The sequence below is a fragment of the Falco biarmicus genome, chromosome 6 (genome assembly GCF_023638135.1).
Source record: "Falco biarmicus isolate bFalBia1 chromosome 6, bFalBia1.pri, whole genome shotgun sequence".
NCBI lineage: Eukaryota > Metazoa > Chordata > Aves > Falconiformes > Falconidae > Falco > Falco biarmicus.
The window spans coordinates 47761668-47782768 of record NC_079293.1 but is presented as its reverse complement, the minus strand read 5'-3'; the positions used below and the strand labels follow the sequence as shown (position 1 = coordinate 47782768).

The 21101-nt window shown below is 41.7% G+C and overlaps 1 protein-coding gene across 7 annotated transcripts in view; it reads right to left on the bottom strand.

Moving 5' to 3' along the window:
* Positions 1–21101, bottom strand: part of TIAM2 (TIAM Rac1 associated GEF 2) — a 90953-nt gene that overhangs the window by 30104 nt on the left and 39748 nt on the right. For 4 of the 7 annotated variants that reach the window (XM_056343272.1, XM_056343271.1, XM_056343274.1 and 1 more), the window contains exons 12-14: positions 20892–20984; positions 19550–19810; positions 2189–2292 (exon numbers count right to left, since the gene is read on the bottom strand). In XM_056343272.1, coding sequence (XP_056199247.1) covers positions 2189–2292; positions 19550–19810; positions 20892–20984 — 458 coding nt within the window. Of the gene's footprint in view, positions 1–2188; positions 2293–4595; positions 4615–14958; positions 14979–16252; positions 16386–19549; positions 19811–20891; positions 20985–21101 lie in introns of those variants that run through there. The other 3 variants (XM_056343276.1, XM_056343275.1, XM_056343277.1) reach the window with 3 other exon arrangements.

The window sequence follows — 21101 nt, the reverse complement described above, 5'->3', positions numbered from 1 at the left end:
TTTCCTCAGACTAATTGTTATTAGTAATAGCTATTGTTCATCTGGCAAGCAGTCCCAAATCACAGCTATAAAAACAGAAGTAATTGTAATTCCTTTTATACCCAATTATGAAAGCACATACAATATACAGTACCTAAATTCACTCTGAGGTGTTTTTTTTATTTTAATTCTACATCTGTTGGAGAAATCAAATGGGTCAGACAAAAAATTCTGACAGTAATAGGCACCCTCCAAGAGAAAGACGGCAATCAATTACAAACCATTTGCAGAAATTGTAGAGCTGTCACAGACTCATTTACAGCTGCAGTTCAAGTCAGACTGCCTCTGATTGCCAAGCCATTTTCCCCTCTTGTACCTAAAAAACTAGGACAGTTTCAGATAATTTTTAAAATGACACTAGCAGACCCACATGGCAACCCAAGAAGTGAACTGCAATATGGCATGGGCAATTACTTCAGCAGCCTGTGCACAAGCCATTAATACTGCTAGACATGGCAGATTTGAAGCTGGAGAGGGGCAGGGAGCAGACCTGTCTGTTTTCCCCTCTTTTCTAAGCTTTAATTGCAGCACATAATTTAGAGCATTGGAGCAAATTTAGTGTGTTCAGAGTAACAACTAGCATGTTTTCTGTGTATTTAAATCCTCCTGAACTCTCCCTAATTTTCTGTCATCTGGTGTATTTGACACAATCAGGATTGGCTTTGCTTTTCTGCTAAAGCAAAGCCGGCGCCCCAGAATCTGGTCCCCTCCAGCAGGATGGGAGCTCATTTGTGCCTGTCCTCACAGTGCACTGGGGACAGCACGTACCCCAGGTGTGCAGGGCACCCCGAGGTGCCTGGGGGAACCTGGCCAAGCACCAACCTGCTGGTGCAGCCAGCCACTGAGGCATCCTAAGCCTTGGAGTCACCTCCGCTGTGCTCTCACAAAGATCCCTGCCCCTGAAAACACTGCAGAAGCCCTAAAACAGGACAGTAGGGAAATCCACATCACCCCTTCCAAAGGAACAATGTGACCTAGAGGGGAGAAAAATCCAGTTTATTCTTGTCTGGTTGCAAAGACTTTTCAGGAGTGTAAGCACCATGTTACACAGGGTATAGATCATCTCTGTGGGAATCCCCTGTGCAGAAGGAGATAGGACTGAAGACCCACAATCACTGGGCTTCTCCTCACTCTCTAGGGAAACTACATGAAGTCACCTACATCAGATGGAAGTAGATTACAAAGTAATTCCGAAAGTAAGAGAGGATCATCTCCTCTTTGTGGGTATGGCTAGAGGCACAATATATCTTCCCGTCCTGGTCTTCTGAGTTTTTATGTTCTGCCTTATCTCTACCCATTCTTCATACAATCTAGTACAAGGCTCTAATATGTGCCAGAACCATAAAAATTCTAACTTTGTTTCTGTCATGCAAGAGTGTAATGCAAGTGTTATCACAAATTTGCTTGGAGGTACAACCGACATCAACAGAAATAACAAAAATAATTTCTGTTGTCAGAATGGCAATGCCTAGTAAAATCGCAGCCACCAACATGAAAACATACCCATGCTAGCAGCTAGGGGCTTCAAACCAATATGCACTTCAGTTGGACAAAGGTTGCAGTTTGACCGACTTGGAACAAAAAGGATGAAAAATTGTTCTTCAAAGACCAATGCATTCAAAGGTGGACACTAATCCTGAGGCTCCCTGCCTCAGCCTCCAAAGTCCTAACTGAGAAAAGATCTGAGCATCCATTACTCCATCTGAAGTCAAACAGTAACAGCACCTCTTGAAGTCTGTAGTCCAGTCTAAAACAATTGACGTTAAGTCAATGTTGCTATGGTCACTGTAATCTTAACAAGTGCTAGAAGTATCAGCAAAAAGAAAACATGAACCAAACTGAACCAGTTAGAAAGCTGAAGCAGCTTTACTGTTCTCTGCAGAACCGGGCTCAAGCATCACAGAAAGATGAATGTGACAAGTCTCTGCCCATTTGCCATTTGCCTCCATCGTGCTGCTTTTGGAGATGCAGCAGCTGTGCCATAGATGCTGGCCTGTCAGGGTGACCTCAAGATAATAAAACACTAAGTACAGCTAATATGCATAACAATTTTTCCAAATTAGTGCCATACATTAAACTCTTTCCCACAAAGCGTTAACACAACAATCCTTATGAACAAACAGTGTTGTAATGTCATGCATGTTCTTACCCTGAAAGGTGGATCAGTCTTCTCCCTGTGTGGCACTTGGTCCAGCGTGCCATCAGTACTGCTCCTTTTCAGGCTGGATGTGACATCAGGCACATTACTAAAATCTGCATTCAAAAGAAAGCAAATAAATTAGAGGGTTATAGGACAGGAACAGGAAAAGTATTTGCTTTTATCTGCAAATAATTTCAGTGTCTAGTAGAATTACTATAGGGGAAGGGAAGGAATACAAAATCTGTGATCCTTCCCACCTGCTAGAAAATAACACAAGGGGTCAAAGCAAGGAGCAACCGTGCCTGGAAGCTCTGTTTCAAAACAGCAGCTGGACATCTAAGACCATCTGAAGCAATGTGCATATTTGATCTACCAAAATAAACCCAACGCTTTTGCTAACAGCCTGCTTTCAAAGGTAGCATTATCTATAATCAGCACACTTTGTGCTGAGACAACCAGTGAGGATAATTAAATGCACTCAAGTAGTTCTCCATGGATGAGCACGCTATTGTTCAACACAACTTAGTCCTGAATCCCTTAAAGACTCAAGAAGAAAAGTGTATTTTGCCTTGGAACAAACACCACAGTTCATAACATGGACAAAATCCCTTCTTGTTACTAATAGTTTAACAATTTTACTAAGTTTGGAGCCTGCGTATATAGTAGCTGGTACAATCCAAAACCAGAAGAGACACTGCCCTGCTCTACTTACTGACAGACTACAGCTTTCAATAACATTTATGTGTAAACTCAAGATCTACCCAGCAATGCTGAACATTCGTATAAAAATTATGTTTCTTCTCTTTACATTTCCTCAATTGGCTGCTTAAAATCCGCCGTTTACATGGAAATTCTGATTACAACTCTTGACAGTGAAGAAGTGATTATTGATCTACAGTATTGTTAATCCGAGTCGCTGAAGATCATAAAGCAGTCACCAAAAAATAATGAGGATTTTTAGCAACCTCAGATGATAAAATAGTAGTAAAATGAAGGGGTTTTTTAATTTGCCGCTTTGCTTCCCAGCCTTTAAGCCTCTAGGACATAATTTACACCACATTACCACATTTTCAAACTCTTTCTCAACACCTACAAGTGCTGGAGATTTATTTTTAAGTGAGAGGTGAGATTCTCATTTAATCACTGACTCCAGAAACTGAGGTGGCAATTAAAAGAAATATCACTCATCTTGCAGTAAAATCATGAGAGCTAACAATAATGAAATTGTGAAGGACAACAGTATCTCTGCGCCCAGGTGTTGCTGTTGTTCTGTCCCTGCAGAGCAGGACCAGCGGCTGTCAGCAAGAACTGACAAACACGGACTGAAGTAGGGGGGGGAAATGGGAATTTTAGGCCCAAAAGAACACCTTATAGCCCATAAGAAGCCTTCCTGGGAAGACAAAACACGGCAAACAGACTCCACAGGAAAGCCAGAGAGAAAGATGCCAATAACTGTGCTCCATGTCATCTTGATACTTTATTCTTCTCTATGTCATTAAGGTGCCTATGCCAAGCTTAGCATTAAGGCTGACAATTTCCACCCAGATGCCAAAGACTTGACTACTCCGTCATTTCCCTATCCTTGCACAACCAAGGTCCTATCGCTTTTCTCCCCTCAGGCTTTTTTACCTTTTCCTCATGGATTCAGGTGTGGCTTCTGATATCTCAGAGCCTATGTAACATGCAATATTCCAAGAGTTACCACCTTTGCAGAAAAAATGTATTTTACACAACTCCACCAAACAGCCACCCATCTTTAAGAACTTAACAAGGAGTCTGCCTTGTCTATTTATTCTATTATGCTTTTACCCCTCTTCCTCCACCAAGCCTGAATAGTTTTCTCCTGCCCTCTGGACTTTTAATGTAATTTTGAGTCTATCTTCTTTATATGGGTACTCACGAATGACTTCCACCACTGTCAACTTCTGAGTATACATAAGGTAGGCTAACCCCTAAAACTTGAATTTAATTTTAAATAACATTTTATTGGGGGTGAGACAATGCCAAGGATATTATTTCCCATTGTTTCCCAGCTGTGCTTTTTTCACTTGCCTTCAGGGGTTTAATGCACTTCTCCCCCATACCTCCAAACAACATGCACCCGAGACAGATGTTGCAGTGGCATAAAGGATCTAGACTTTGATCTCAGGTAGCTCTCTAATAAGAAAAAAACCTATGTCCTTTCCTTGACTTTACAAAGTGACCATTAAACATATTTTTCCTTTACAAACAGGAAGTAAAACTAACGTACGCAAGCAATGAAGAGAAAGCATAAACGTAGGAAGAGGAAAATAAGGTAAACCAATCAGTAGACAACATGAACAGGAAAAATCAGGATAACAACACCCAAAGCAGGCAAAAAGAATATTATATCACCTTGTCCAGATGATCTATCTCTTCCTCCCTTCACCCTCACCTTTGTTCTTCCTTTGTAGTCTACAGGACTGTCAGAGGCAGGTCTATAGTCTTGCCCGTTTTTATAGCATTTGCTATTGGCAGAATGTGTTGCTGATGGCAGTTAGGGTAAGCAACAGTAAATCCTATTTTAAATAGTAAAAACTAAAAAAAGTTACACGGAAAGGATTCAGATTGAAAAAGGACATCCTACTGCATGTTGTACGCCAAACTAACAGGGAGAGGGAAGGAAGTGAGGATGTATGGCTTGTTGATCAGTTTAGCATCCATATCCTGTCTCCCTTTCCTTCTTTTACTGTGGAAGCAGACTTCCTTTGATTTACTCCTACAAACCATCACACTATTCCCAAATAATAATTAAAAAAAAAAAAAAATCACAGGACAAAGAAAAGAGTTTTGCCTTAGATAATGGGTAATTTCAAATACAAAGCCTAAAGACATAAACACAGCATCAAGTTTAATACTGAAATTCTCTCTGCTTCTAGTACTAAATGGAAGGGCAGTAACAAGCCAAACCATGCAAAATGTATTGTCTTTAAAGATTCAAATTTGGATTTAGCTCTACAGTGGGATTCATATTAACAAAGACATTCTAAAGTAGTACTGTAAAACTGCTATCTTACAGGTTGGGTAAACACTATCCTTTCAGGCAAAACTAGCAACGAAACTGTAGAGAGTATGCACAAAATTAAGAGAAATGTTACAGCTGTGTGAGTACGGAATCGTTCCAGTATATAACATTCTGGATCTTTGCTGGGAACAAGCACAGAAAAGTATGCAAGGAGATGTACATTCCTAAAAATCATCCAATGCGAGGTCAAGCCAGCACTTCCTGGCAATTATTTTTTTTAATATTATTATTTTTTAAAAACTCCCTCTAATGTTGCTTACCTTACTACAATTACATTACTGATTAGTTAAGGAAAGCATGGACTGCTTTGCCGGAAACATTGCTCGAGAGGCTTTCCAGCAAGGTAACGGTGAGTATACCCTGACTAAGTCTGCCTGTGCAGCTCCGTTACAGTAGTACATTTGATTTAGTCTATTGATGCACTAGTGCTAAACCTGTCTGGAATTAAAAAGGGACTGATAATATTGGGTTAAACAAAACTTGGTTTAAATCATTTGTAAAGACACTGAGAGATCATTCAACAATTACTCTCATGGCCAAAACAGACTTGAATTGGAGAAATTAGTTTTATTACCAACCAAATCAGAGTAGGATAATGAGAAAGAAAACCAAAACTTAAAAACACCATCTCCCCACTCCTCTTTTATTTTTGGGCTCAACTTCACTCCCAATTTTCTCTGCCTCCTCCCCCTGGTGGCACAGTGGTACAGCGAATGGGGGCTCTGCTCAGTTCATCACATGTTGTTATTGTTGCTCCTTCCTCCTCAGCAGGAGGGCTCCTCATACTCTTCCCTTTTTCCAGCGTGGGGTCCCTCCCACAGGGGAGTCTTCCATGAACTTCTCCAACATGAGTCCTTCCCACAGGCTGCAGTTCTTCATTAACTGCTCCAGCCTGGGCCCCTCCCATGGGGTGCCGTCCTTCAGGAACAGACTGGTTCACCAGGGATCCCCCACAGGGTCACAAGTCCTACCAGCAAACCTGCTCCAGCACGGGCATCCCACAGGGTCACAGCCTCCTTTGGGCATCCACCTGCTCTGGCATGGGGTCCCCACAGACTGCAGCTGGGTATCTGCTCCACCGCTGACTGTGGAGCTGCGGGGGCACAGCCTGCCTCACCATGGTCTTCACCATGGGCTGCCTGGGAATCTCTGCTCTGGTGCCTGGAGCACCTCCTCATCCTCCTTCTGCACTGGCCTGGGTGTCTGCAGAGTGGTTGCTCTCACATATTCTCACTCCTTTCCCACTGAAATTGTGCACGGTTTTTCCCCCCTTCTTAAATGTGTTATCCCAGAAGCGCTACCACCATCTCTGATGGGCTTGGCTTTGGCCAGCAGTGGGTCTGTTATGGAGCTGGCTGGCATTGAATTCTAGCCAGGGGAAGCTTCTAGCAGGTTCTCACAGGAGCCACCCTCATAGCCCTGCTGCTACCAAAACCTTGCCAGGTAAATCCAATAGTCAGCTAGTTGCAAACAAGAAGAGTAGCAACTCAGATGAATGCTGCAATTCTCAGAAAAGCACAAGGGAAAAATGCCATTATGTGAAAAGCTTAACTACAGCATGTGAAATGCATACCAAACGTTCTGCTTGGTTTCTAGCAATGAACAACCAAGTATTAAGAACGTGCTCAGCACCTTCAGCTACCAACAGCATCACCAAAGAAGAATGCCATTACTCCTGCAGTGTTGTGTCTTGCTGGCAGACAGATACGTGACTCACAATCATTCAAAGGAAACTGTAATGTAACCACCAAAAACTGGAAGAAAACATGCTTCCTAAGTCAGGCTCCTCACTACTCATCATTCAATTAAAAGTAGGCACAAAGCATGCAGATGGGTCAGTCAGTGAGAAAAACAAACACATACAGCACATCCAAGAGCTCTGTACACCTACAGGAATGCCTCTTCCCACGTTGCTGTGCTGATACAGATACAAGTGGTCAATATGGAAGTTATTCACATGTCTGTGAGCGGTGAGGTACAATGGAAACACATCCTCTAACAGATGTGTGAGACAATAATAATCCGTGCTAGAATCCCAGCCAAGAAACCAAAGGAAATCAACTGGGAAATGTCAACATCGACCATCCGGCAATTCATTTACCATAAAGAAGCCATCAACAAATGCAAATGTCACATTACTTTTTTTTTTTCTGTTTCATTAGAAAGCCTGAATTATTTTCTTTAACTTTTTCATTAAAAAGCCTGGATTATTTTCTAGTCAGTGCTGCTCTTACCACTTTAGCCGCTCACTGCAAAGGCAAAATTGCCATGAAGAAAAAGCAGGAACTGAGGATCCTGTTTCATTTCTAATTTTTTTTTTTCATAACACTTTAGCACTTGTTCTGTTTTAGCTTTTTCCCACCAATTTAAAAAAAAAAAAAAAGCCAAATAATCATCACAAGCATGTCAAGTGTTATCAAATGTCAAGCACTACGTAGGTGGTGTAACCACCCCCTTTTTCAAACTACAGCAAAAGGGTGTGTTTCCACCTGCCACTCTACTGACAACAATAAATTAAACCAAAAAAATCTTTCTAGCTCTATATGAGAAGACAACACAGCAAAATTAAAGGTACTCGGTATCTCACTCTGAGACAGACTAAGACCACTGCCGGGCATTATTTTCAGATCTAGCAGGAGCAGCAGTTCTGTGCATCAGTTGATAACTATCCTCTGCAAGTAAAGATGCCTTCTGACAGGCACAGGCAGTCCTGACCTCAGTAAAAATACAGCAACTACACCAATATGGAAAATTGCATTTCCATTCTGCAACAAGATGGTTTTCTTTGTATCAGGATGAAACCATGTTCTTTTACATTATGCTGTTTTATTTTTGCCAAAACGCTGAGAAAGAGACACCAGAGAACAAATAAAAGTAGCCTGACATCGGGATATTCATCTATGATGTAGGAGAAAGATGAAGTCACCTGCTCTGTCAGATTCAGGAAATGAAACTGAACCTGGGTCTGTCTCAGCTAAGCTAAGATGCTTTATATAAATAAAGAAAAAATAATTGACAAAAAATAATACAACATCAGTCAGAAAAAGGAAGGGCGATTAACAACTAGTAGCTGTGAGTCTTTCCTGCTATCCCCAGCTCCTCCTGATCCACTCACCATATCACCAAACATTCAGCTAAGCAAATAGATTCCGACTCTAAAGTTCATCATAAAGCTAGTCCCGTAGGATGCGACTGACCCAGGCTGAAATCTGCCTGTCCTCAACAGGGAAGAGTGAGGCAGGACAGGAATACGTGACTAGGAAACAACCATGTCTGAGCTGGGTGCAAACTGAGTTACACTCATGCAACTGAGAAAAGGATTAAACTTTCTTTAGCTCTCAACATTTAAAACCTGGCATATGAAACTGATACTCAAGAGCAAGGAATTTAATAAATGGTTCTGCTGATGATGGGGAAAAGAGGATGATGTTATGCAGCTGGTGAATAACAAGCAATAGCTCTACTTAAAGAAGGAATGAGAACGTTGGGGAAATCTAATGTCAGAAACTACAGATCTGTGACCTACATAGTAACCTATGGCTTTCACAATCAATTCAAGTAAAGAAAAATTAAGTGTGGAGATAAATAGAAAATTATATACATACAGTATGGGTAAACAGATGGTGTCAAACTAACCTGACATCTGCCTTTGATAAAAGTTGTTTTTAAAGGCACGGAACATGGGATAAATCCAACCTTCTAGAAAGTTTAAAAAAAGAAAAAGAAAATAGAAATCTTTATAATACCCCAAGGGAAAGTATTAGCTAAAATGAAAAGGATAGGACTTAAAACAAGGCAGAACTGACTAGCAGTAAGAGAACAATAGATTGGTCTGAAATAACTTCTAGACCTTGGAGAGGCTAATGGTAGATTTTGTCCAAGGTGGGTTTGGGGACCAATTTTACTCAATATTTTCATTATTTATCTCAGCAAAGGAAGTGCAATAGGAAGTATTCTGATTAAATACTCCAATAATTCAAAGTTAATAAACAGCATTAATTAAGAGTGTGACTGGAGATGCATAAAGGAGATGCAGGATGACTTTGAAGATGAAGTCATAGTCCCAGAATGAAATCACACAGAACAAAATTTCAGGGACCAGTAAGAACAATTTCTTCTCTGAACTGCGGCTCATTAGTTGGAAACACGGAAGAAGAAAAGTGTGGAAGTGTGGAGATGTGGTTAACATGTAGTTGTGAGCTACAGCTACTTAAGCAATGGTCAAGGCCAGCAGATACTGATCTCTTACAACATTGGCCAGGAATATGTCTATGCTGGCAATTAGAAGACTGCCTTTCAACCATCACAGGATTGAATTTCTGGAGAGGCTTACCTGGGAGCAAAGAATGCAAACAGTCTCTCCTATTTTAAAATGGAATATGATAAATGTATCAATAGGGTTGTTGAAAACCTCAACTAACAGAAGACTGGACTCACTGAGTCTGGAAGTTCCTTCCCATCCTAGGTTCCCCTGTCACCAATGTAGCACAAATATTACACAGATGCCTAAATACAGCTACACAGGCAAACAGATGGCCAGAAGCCTCTTTCTGTTCAGTAGAGCACAAGAAATACTTTAAGTTGCACTACTGCTGGTGTTTAAAAATCCTGGCAAAGTTTTTATGGCTAAGAGAATGCTTATATCACGAGTGTACACTGGTGAAGAAGCCCCAACAGTTGTCCTACACCCCAGCTGCTGGCTGATTCCAGCTCAGATGTTCATTATCAACTCCAGTGGTTACCCTGACAGAAACTGATCTTTCTCTTGTTTGTAGTTTTCTGGCACTTGAGAGAGAAATGGGGCTCTCATTTCCCATCCTCCCTGCTGCAGTTTCTAATCTGCAGTAGTTAGACGCTTTGGATATGGCAAAAAAACCATACAGAGTTTCAAGCGATTATGATGGACTTGGTCTAGTCTGTAAAAGACAGGCACCCTGATCTCATACCAGAGCAACTGACAGTTTGAAACACTGTTATTGTCCAGTGATTTTAGACAGATGTTGCAAAACAGCAATGAAATGAGCATCAACTTATTTTAGAGAATACTAATATGAATTTTAGCTTGAAAAAACCCTAGGATCTGTAATTATAAGGAATTACAGGAGGTCCAGCCTATCCACCGGGAAAGAATGTTCTCAAAATTTACACTAATTCCCAAATGCTCTACAAACCACCAATAAAACACAACAGAGCCAATCTTCAGATGTAGGATATTCTCCCTCTTCCCATTACAGAGAGTTTCCATAACACGACTGTATGGTTTAGATGGAAATGAGATATTACATTTGGGTAATAAAGTTAAGCCAGGTGTACGGAAAGCTGCATTTTTCATTGTTGTGTGAACTCTCCAGACTGATCAGTTAATTATAAGCTTGCAGTTCCCATATTCTTCTAGCCAATGTTACTATCAAGAGAAAAGTAAGCTTCCAAGAGAAGATAACAAATATTTTAAAATTCCTGGTGCAAATAATACTAAAGACAGAAAGGTACAAAACCTTGGTGGTCTCAATGCCTTCAGACTTACTGAAAATCAGGGAGTGGCAAGTGAAGCATTCCAGTGTTGCCTGGAGAAGACAACTATCAGTGTGGTGAACTCTAAAAATGCTCCCTTGGAGACTAGTACTCATAACTTCAGTTAAACGGTTCAGTCTGGCAGGTAGCACGCATGTGCTTATTTCTTTTGGTTCAATACAACCAAATATATCTTAGGTTTTCAACAGTATATTTACTCTTTTGTAATGAAGTTAGAAAATAGGTATGCAAGCATTTCCTTCTGTATCCTTTTCCTTTCTGAAAGACTTCAAGAAATATCTTTCAAAAAGTAACAGTTGATCCAAAGGAATTTATTGAATGGCTTTCAAGAGATATTCTCAAAATCTCTGTTGAAAACGGCTTCCAAGTTTCACCAGAGATATGAAGGGTTCTGGGTTCACCAGTTCAGTTACAAGTAACTCATATGTCTTGCTTATGTGAGGATCAGACCTTTCAATTCTTTGGGTCATCTTATCCCCTGGGTTCAGCACGGAAGGGGCACCCAGCAGCTGGTATCCAGGACAGAGCCCATGCAGTCTCTGCAGCCCTTTAAATTTCTGCCTAGGTTGCAAAGAGCACATTAACTGTGGTCAGGAAGGAGAAAAGCAAGAGAGTTCTGGGAGGAGAAGACAAACTCCCATGGAAGATTCATTAACTATCCCACAACGGCCATTTGCACTGGAGCAATTGTTAGGAAAAGTGAGGGAGGTCTAGAAGATGAGCTGCGGAGCTAAAGCTAGGTAAGTTTAGTAAAGCTGTGGTACAAGAGGACACTGGAGTTGCACCAGGGTTTCCATCATGAAGGCCCAGGTCTGGAGACATCAGGAGGTATTTGGAAGCATACAGTTCTTTAAGGCCTTCATACAAAAGCAGGTTTTTTCCTCTAAAACCTCTTTGGCCAGAAAAGTCAGCTAAAAAGGATTCAGAGCCCATAACACAAGAATGGTCCAGCTCAAGTGACATGTGGAGAGCCAATTCCCACCCAGGAAAAGTGCACTGAAAGGTCCTGCTTTACCTTGAGCTGTTGCTCTATTTTTCTACATGCCACAGCAGTAAATAAACAAACAAACAAGTAATTTTTTTGCACTCTGATGTTCTACCAGTACAAGCCTCAACATATGCAAAATGGCTACTACACACTGAGCTAATTCATGAAGAGTTTTCACAGCCACATTTGGCTTCTAGACCAAAAGCTATCTCCATGTAGCTTCCACGAAGGAAACATATCTAAGAGAAGGCAGGCAGGTTTCAGCCACAGATGAGAAAAATCCATTGAAACACATCCTCCACCACTTCAAGCTGAAAGGCAAAACCATTTGCTTCACTTTTCATCTTCACTGGGGTTCTCTATGAATCTGGGCAAATGACTGAGGTACCATGGACCCTAAGTGCAGATTCTCTTTAAACTCCAGTTAAGTTTTTCAGAATTATGGGAGTGTTCGCATTAGCTCAATTCAGTAATTTTAACTGGAATTTAGGTAAGTTTTTAACTATTGCCCAGTGCCATTCCAGTTGTTTCCCCACAGCTGGTACTCCCAGGCAAATATTATTACTTACGCATTCACACTTCAATGCTGGAGTAAATTCAAATCAATTTGCGGGCAGTAACTGTGGTTATTAACCGTACAGTGGCTTACAGCTTTCATGCTGCTTTAACCAACAGTGAAAAAGACAAGGAAACACTAAATTTATTACCAATGCAAAAGCCCCTTCCTCTTTTTGCCTAGGAAATGTTCTTGTTCTTCTGAAAGCCTCTGGCCTAACTTCAGATAACAACTAACTTGAACTCTCACTGCTAAATTAATATGACTTGAGTCTACTAACACAAATTACTTCAGTTTCTAGAAAACTAAAATATGTTAAACACAAGTAAAATGCACTGGATTTTAATAATTCAGATTTTTTTTAATCTCTGTGAGATATTTTGGCTTTTATAATTTGTTGTTGTCCTAGGTATTTTGTAACTTTTTTTAGGACCGGCTGGAATGTACATTCTCAGCTTAGCTTCAAGGCTGTAACAACCGACTCTTTGGCATAGCTAGAAACATCATTCAGGAATTCATGCAAGATGTTAAATCTGGAAAGAAAATTAGCATACAGCTGTCATAACATCAGTCTTCCTAGATAGGGTTCTTAAACCTGTCACTGACAAGACTAATTGTTACCAAACAAGACATTCAACTACAGGCCAGACAAGAAGGTTCCCTTCATGGCACCTCACATCCGTAAGTTTTGGCTTCAGGGAGCAAACTATGAAACATTAGAAGGTGCTCTACATGCTTCCTGAAGGACAATGCAACCAGGCTGCTGCTTTTTGCAGATCTGATACTGCCTACACAAAGAGAAACTCCTACTTCTGGCCAGTGTCTGAAATGCTCATGCAGGACAAATGTCCTGTTTTCATCCTTCAGTGAGGAAACTGACACTTCTTTAAAAACTCCACTTTTTCATGTTTAGAAAAAGCTAGTATGTTCAAGCAAATATTCTTGTATTGTACAGCTTGCTTAAGACATGTTGGGCCACATGCTGAACAGTGGCTTAGCTCCAGTCAGCCACCTACTTCTGCAAGTGTGACTTTCCGTAGGCTGCTTTATGCTCTCTTTCCCTTTTTTTTTTCTAAATATCTGCAGAAACATCCATTTTGAAGCTGGAGCAGAGTCCTTTAGGTCCCTTGGGAGTTCCTTTGTTGGTTAACTGTTCATTGTGAAGCAAAGTAATTTGACTTATTTGTTAATTCAGTAATCAACAGGAGATAGAAATTAGCAACATAATAGGAAATAGCTGCCTGCACTTCTGTAGCAATGCCAGATTAGCCCCTGCATATCAATGGTATGTTTTACAGGGTTATTTAACTTTCTAAACTTTCTCTGTACAAGTATCTGCCAGTCAGACAACTGTTCAGGCTTTACAGTTTTAAGCTTAACACTTCACACTGGCTTCTCAAATCATTACCTAAACACATTTGTTTCTTAAGTGCATAACACATACTTCTTGGATACCGTCTCACTGGGGCCAGTGTTAGCCATAACTAGTGCATCACCCTTCTACCCCAGTTCAACAACTGGAGATGTGTGGCTATGCTAAGGAGGAGGAAGACACAGCTGAGCCCATGCTGGGTGGCCACCATGCTCTACAAGTGTCAGCAAAGGCTGCAGCCCACTGCTACCATTAGGTCTTCCACACTGGGGCTGCTGGACATGCAAGGGTACTGTCAGTGGCTCCTCTCCTGGTTTCTGCTACTGCTGCAGGATTGCTAACATGGGATGGCTTTGGCCATTCTCAGAGGTCATTGGCGCTGGCACCAAGAAGAACTGGAAAGCAAATGGAGCTGGCCCTGCCCAGGTACCAAGTGTACTACCTTAGTGGTACATTTTCTTTTCCACCTCAGATTTATAGGCACAAAAGTGATGAAAACAGAAAGAAAAAAAAGGAGACAAGAAGTTACTTAATAGTTTAACAAGAACTTGTGGCTATCTTAGACAGTTTGCATAATTACTCAACCTACTTCAGCTCTGTGAAACACAGAACATCCACTGTTTGAGGTGTTCTAAATCATGCCTAGGTTGCTGGTCTATATGTGGATGTCTCTGACTTTACAATCATTAATAAATCTCCTTGCTGTCCATATTGTCACTTTACAGAATTCAGCGGGATGGGCAATGTCATGATTTATGCCTATATATTGTCACTGAGCCAGAAGGTGCAGCTCCACAGGGTTTAGCGGAGTTTGCACCAGGAAAAAACAGTTTGTCCCACTGACTTCACAGGGATTAAATCATAGCAGCATTTAGCAAAGCAGAACAGAATGGTCTTTTAGTAGAAAAACACAATGAAGAGCATTTAAGGCTGTCCTGTTTCATAACAGAAAAAATCTTTTAATTTGCAGCATACACATCTAGGAAGCCAACAGGGCAGTTTGTCAAGTGCCAGCAAGAGCTCATTAAACCACCACTTTTGGGAAACACTCGGTATTGCAAAACATGCAGTAGGCAATGACTGCTTCTGAAGAGGCAGTCGCTTTCTTTGAATTAACCTCTACACTGCTACAGTACAGTCCCAGGTATCATCACAGGCCAGATCTCATCTTTTCCCAGTGATTCACAAGACCACAGGGAAAGACACCTGCGTTAACAGCACACAAATGGCTGGAGCAGAAGCCAACATACCATGGTTGTCCAGGACTGCTGTAAACACACCTCACCTCTGAGCCTGCTTTGATGAACAGCTGCTGCACATCTCATCACATCCATGTGACTTCCTGCTGAAGTAACTTGGGTAACGAGTAAAAAAAAAAAAAAGAAAACCCAGCACAGCCATGAATCTTTGGGCTGATAAGCAGTCAGGCTGCATAGACAACTACATGTCTATGTCAAAAAGAGGCAGTGCTTTTCTACTGTTTTGCCTCACACCACACAAAACCACCAGACATCTTGTATTAGATCCACCAGGCAAGAAGGAGCGATGTGTGCAGACCTGCACGAACAAACCAGATCAGGGCCCACATCTAACAGGATGTGGGTGTCCTTGGGACTCAGGATGCTAAGAAGCAATATTCACCTCTTCTGAACAAAAAAGTTTCCTGTGAGAGAATAAACCTAAGTTTCTTTGATTCCTCACACATGTACTGCAACGAAGGCCATGCCCTACAGCACGATGAAGAGAATTTAAATACTGAAACAGCAGCTAGGCAAACAAACAGGACCTGATTTGTGAAGAACTAGAAGTTATTCTAGAAATGTTTTTCAGTTAAGTTTTAGTTTTAATTTTGTATACAAAATGCTTTACAGGTTACATTAAGAGGCGCTTACAAAATGCTTTAAAAACTATGGGCAAACAGCAACAAGTACAGTGGTCTGAGCCTAGACAAAGTCATCTAAACCATCTAGTGAAGTGTATTTCATACAGAAAGTACCTTGGAATTGAAACCAAACCAATTATTACTAAGACCACATTTTATAAAAGAATTTGGTCATATCAAAATAAAATTGGTGGCTGACCGATGTGCTTTGCTTCTGTGTGTGCCTACTAAGATTAAAATCAGAAGTGGCTCATGTTTTGGGAAACAGAATAGCCACTGCCCATGTGGGTTCAAACCAGTAATGCTCCGCTTGAAGCGGTTACATTTTGCAGAACTGCCTCTGTGTTTAGCAGATCAGGAACTGAAATGTCATTGTTCCTCTCCAGCACTCATCCCAGCTACTTGCCAAACCGCACAAAGCGTGAGTCCCTCTCTCCGGCTTCAGCCATGCTTTATACAATGTGAAACAGCTTCATCAGGAGTGACTCAACCCAGCACGTCCCAGGCTGCGCTGCTCCCTGGGGATCAGCACGAGAAGTGGGAACGCTGAGGGCAAAACCTGTACTCCACAATGGCTAGGGAGGTGCTCTGCAGGAAGGCTGGCTGAAAGAAAGCTTGCCACCTCCGACAGCAACTCTCCTTGCAACCAGCTCTCCCCAGCACCTGCCTGCTCCCTGCTCCTCCTCCTGCTGCTTACCTGGCTCTGGCCCCTGTCAGACCTCTGCATCCGCCAGTTCAACTCACTGCCTTTGCAGGGGGTGAAGGGGAGGAGAAAGTTTTCTCCTTAATTAGCTTCATTAAGGGCTCCAGCAAGTGCTGCTGCAGCACAGGGGCAGGATGGGTGCTATAGGGCTGGAAGGGAGGGTTAAGGCGGTACAGGGGAGGGGGAGGAGGAGCAGCAGCAGCCAGCCTCCCCCCTGTCAGCAGCACCCAAGCCTTTTTCACCACTCCTGGGACCACACCTCAAGAAAGATGGGGCAGAGAGGAACCCAGACCGTGCACAGAAAGTAAGTGCCCTACCCTAAAATGAGGAGCACAACAGGGAGGAAAGGAACAGAATGTCCATCTTTTATAAATGTTTTAAAATGGTTTCATTCCCATTTAGCTCTCTAACCCTCCCAGATCAAAGTATTTCTTCAGGGAAACTTTTTAAAGCATATCCAAACTGCCATCCCCCACTTCTTTCTTCTCTCTCTCTCTCTTTTTTTTTAATCAGAGAGATCTATTTACAAATTAGGGTTGATTTCAACAGTGTCAGCTAACCAGAAATGACAGCTTTTTTGGCAAAAACCCACTTGCTGAGAAAAAAAAACCTGCCCAACTGACAGCAACTCACATACTGCAATGGGTTTTCACACCTACTAATGCTTCTACCTCCTGCCTTAGCAATCTATAGATATACCATTAACCCACACAGCGCTACCCTAAATACACAGTTTTCAATTCTCATGCCTCCTCTGTTGTTTATTCCTCAAATAGCCATGCCATCTTAAAATGAGGATTTTTTTTCTTCCACAGTTGTAAGAATTCCAGTCCAATTCCCTCATTTTTTAATTCTACACAAATATTTGTTTAATTTCCTAAGCACTGGAGCTTGGAGCAAATTTAAGTTGCTCTGTTATTTGGTTTTCCACATTTATGAGTGCATTTTTTAAAAAGTATTTCAACCCATTTCCTTTCCAGAATAAGGTTATTACTAGCCAGGCGGCTAAGCAGCAAGCACATAGCATTGCCACGTGGGAGATCAAATGATACGACCACAGCAGGTCCAAAATACAGCTACACGGGTATAGCAGGCTCCTGGAGAAAATGAATCACTCACAGAAAATTCCCTGGGAATAATTTTAAGGAGTGGCAGAGTTAGTGGCTCTGGAGAAAGTCAATCACTTCCCTTGTGTACAGTAAAGGCTGCCAGAGTTTTACCATGAGGTATAATTGGGTATCCTCAACATAGCAGAATACATAGGAAAAGGCATTCATCAGCTAAGCAGTTACAAAACTGGAAACAAATGTGGACAAACTACTACCACCCAACTTATACTAAGCCAGTGATTTAAAGTAAATTCTGTTTTGCTTTTGCCTGGTGGTTCTCACCAAGCCCCAGGCAGGTTATTTACCACATGACTCAGTGCTGAAAATTTCCATTTTCCAAGCACTTTGTTAATTTTAGCTCATTAATCCTCACAGTACTCCAAAAAGATAAATAGAGTCAGTAATTTTTTTTACAGGCAGGCGACAGCAGAAACATTGAAGTTTTTAACTCCAGGTATGTACCTAGAGCCAAACAGTGCTGGGTTTTTGAAAGACGTGGCCCCTCCCCCCCCCCCCACCCCCCCCCCCCCGCTGGCACTGACTGACTTCCAAAGGCACTGCCTTGGAAGAACAGGCTCAACATGGACAAGCGAATGTCAGAAATTATTTTTGAAAACTGTGGTCTTAAGGGTGACTCACTCAACTCTGTCAAAGGAGACAGAACAGTATTAAACACTGGCTGTGAATTTAAGAGTCTCTGGCCTGCAAACCCCTGCTTGAATCTTTAAATACCTCCTCTTCTTTTCTAAAATCTTACTCAACTCCTGAGTGAGTAACGGGACAATGCACAGTTAAACCTTTTATGATTATCTATTAATTCAAAGTAATGCCATTTTCTTCTGTTTCCATTTGAATCCGATCAGGTGATCAGACACTAAGCACCAAATTCAATAAACATGAAAGTCCTTCTTATGAAGCTTAATTTAAAACTGTTTGCTCCCTTTCAGAATAAAATAAATCTTCCTTAGCTGCTTTTAAGTAGAAAAGCAAATATACTATGTCCCTTTATCCACTAGTGCTTAGAGTCTACATATACTCCAGTAATTTCCTATTATAATGGAATATTTGCACAGGTTGCAAATCTATCCCAGAGGAATGAGGAATCTAGTGAATGGACACATACATTTATTATACTGAATACTCCAGGTAATGCTGGCCTATGATATCAAGCCAACAAGCTGAATGATAGCCTTGGTATAATTATGTAATTAATTAGCTCTATCATAATTTTTTGTTTTATGACACTAACTTTTATGTGCCACTACTCAATTTAATGGCATTTTAAATTGAAATAAGGCCCCTGAGAGAGATGCTACTTACTGTATCGCAAATCTTGTATTCAGATTTCTTTTCATTTCAGAAGATGACCTAATAAAATTGCTTTATAATTAAATCCATTCTAACAACTTCTCCTATGTGAATCTTTTTCTTCTCCCATTTTTAATTACGAAAAAAATTCCAATCAGAAAACACTTGCCACCATAATTATATACAAAAATCAGTGATCCCTTTTTATACCTCTTGCTGCTTTCCTTGCGCAGCAGTGCACCCTGGCTAGCTTTCCTGCAGAGTTTTACTAGCATCCCCCAGAGCTGCAGCGAGGAAACTGCTCCTTTTGCACTGAAGAAACCAGAGTTCTATTTGCTTCTATCTGGCTTGAAAAATAGTCAAGACATGGGAAAAAAGGGGGAGAAAATCCCCACCTACTTTTTATTTTAGACAGGCGTTTACAAGTGTTTTGGTATCACCAGATACGTTTCTCACGTGAAAGATGATCAGCTGAAAAGGGAAGGGGGACCACAACTCTCTGCCACCCAGCGTGGCAATGCCCCTCTATGTGCCACCTCCTATTTCCAGCTGAAAGACAACCCAGCAGCGAGCACTGGCACCTTCCTGGGGGGCCGTGGTGTCATCCAGGAGCAGCCTTTAACATGTAGGCTTTTGGCATGTTCCCTGCCTGCTGCTCCTTATGTGGAAAACCATCAGGATCTCACCCTGACACAGCACTGTTAGGATACATCCTCCATTGGATGCTTAAGAAATGTGAGCAGGTAGTAGCAGAACAACCCCTATGAAAGCTGTTTTCATAGGCTTTCTTCTACACAGAGAGCACCTGTACCCAACACAACCAACCAGCGATATTGGAAGTGAGGTGAAAAATAATGGAATGTCAACCTCTTACCATTTGCTGTGTTCTTTTTGAAGTTATCTAGAAACTCTTCCAGGAGCTGCGACTGGTTTGGAGGGGGCAACAAACTCTTTGGGTCCTTGGAAATGTCGCCATCTGACCAGGAAGCACACAAGGGTTGCTGGGTCCCGTAATGATTCATTCTCACAGTAAGCATTACGCTTCTGTCCGAAAACAGTAATTCCATCTGCCTGAGGTCAAGATCAGACACAGCCTCTCCATTTATGCTCAGGATTTCATTGCCTACTCGGAGCCCTGGGTGCATGTGAAAGGAAAGAAAAAGGGGGGGGGGGGGGCGGGGGGGGGGGGCGGAGAGAGAAGAGGGAATATAAAACATGAAGGGTCACAAACCAAACCTTATGCTGATTCACTGATTAAATTTGTGGATTTAATTCAAATAGCCTAATCCTGCCACCAGTCCTTTAGAATTGATGGGAGCTTTGAGCTATAATGATACAGATGGACTTCATGCGTACTTTGATAGGTGTTACACATAGTACAGCAATCGAGTTGTTTCTTTCTAAAGATGCTATGGAACTTGGCAGGTGGGAGGGCAGCACAACTTTCAAGAGGATTAGAATAGAGGCACCTCTCACGACTGGGATAGCACAGTGTACAGCGCCATAACACATATTTCATTATGTGGGAGGATCAAGGCACTAGTCACGCAGATCAAGTAATTCATGCAAAATTGGAACAACAGTGGATGGAGTCTTTATCAGCTTTTGTAGAAATCTAAACAGTGGCAACTGCTGCCTTTCAAGGTCAGCAGCATCCAAGCGGTCATTGTCCTCAGGTAGCAAACGAAACTCTCTGTCTCCATTTTTCTGGGTTTGTGTCTCTGTTTTTCAGAGAGCAGAACTCCCGTGATCCCGCTGTGCTGATGGAGAGAGGCACAGTTTCTGAGCAGTGCAGTTGAGAAGGCACCCACAGAAACTTACTCAGAAAACTTTTGGCGAGGGAGGCTACTTTTCATTGCCAGAAAAAGTGGAAGTGATGGGTCCTGGAGACTGACCAAGCCCATGAGGTACCCCAGCGTGAGGTGAACTCTTTCTCCAGCCTGTTTCTCTGTGCACAAGCACTTGGTTGCATGGCTGAATGTAGACTTTGTCTCCAAGGGTGGACAAGAACTCTCCCCGCTATACTGGAATGATAATTCAGTTACTCTGTGTACGTTATCTTTCCTAAGATCACATACTTTCAACGGTCTTTGGGAAAGAAAACGATGAATAGTAAAAGCCAAGAACCATCTCAGACAGTACTAAAGCTCTTCATGTTTCGGGACTTTATTAAAAGATAATGAAGTACAGTTTTAAACATAAATATGATACAATACCTTCCTTGTATGCCAGTCCATCAGGGAGAACATCACTTACAAATATACGGGTGACATGCTGATCTTCATCAACTTGTGCTGTGACAGCAAAGCCTGGAGTAAAAGAGGTTTAAATCAAAACTCCTTGGGAACATTTCCCTTTTATCTTGCGTACTTAGTAGACTGTACACAACCACAGGGAGGGTACTTCTCATGAGAATACACCCACAG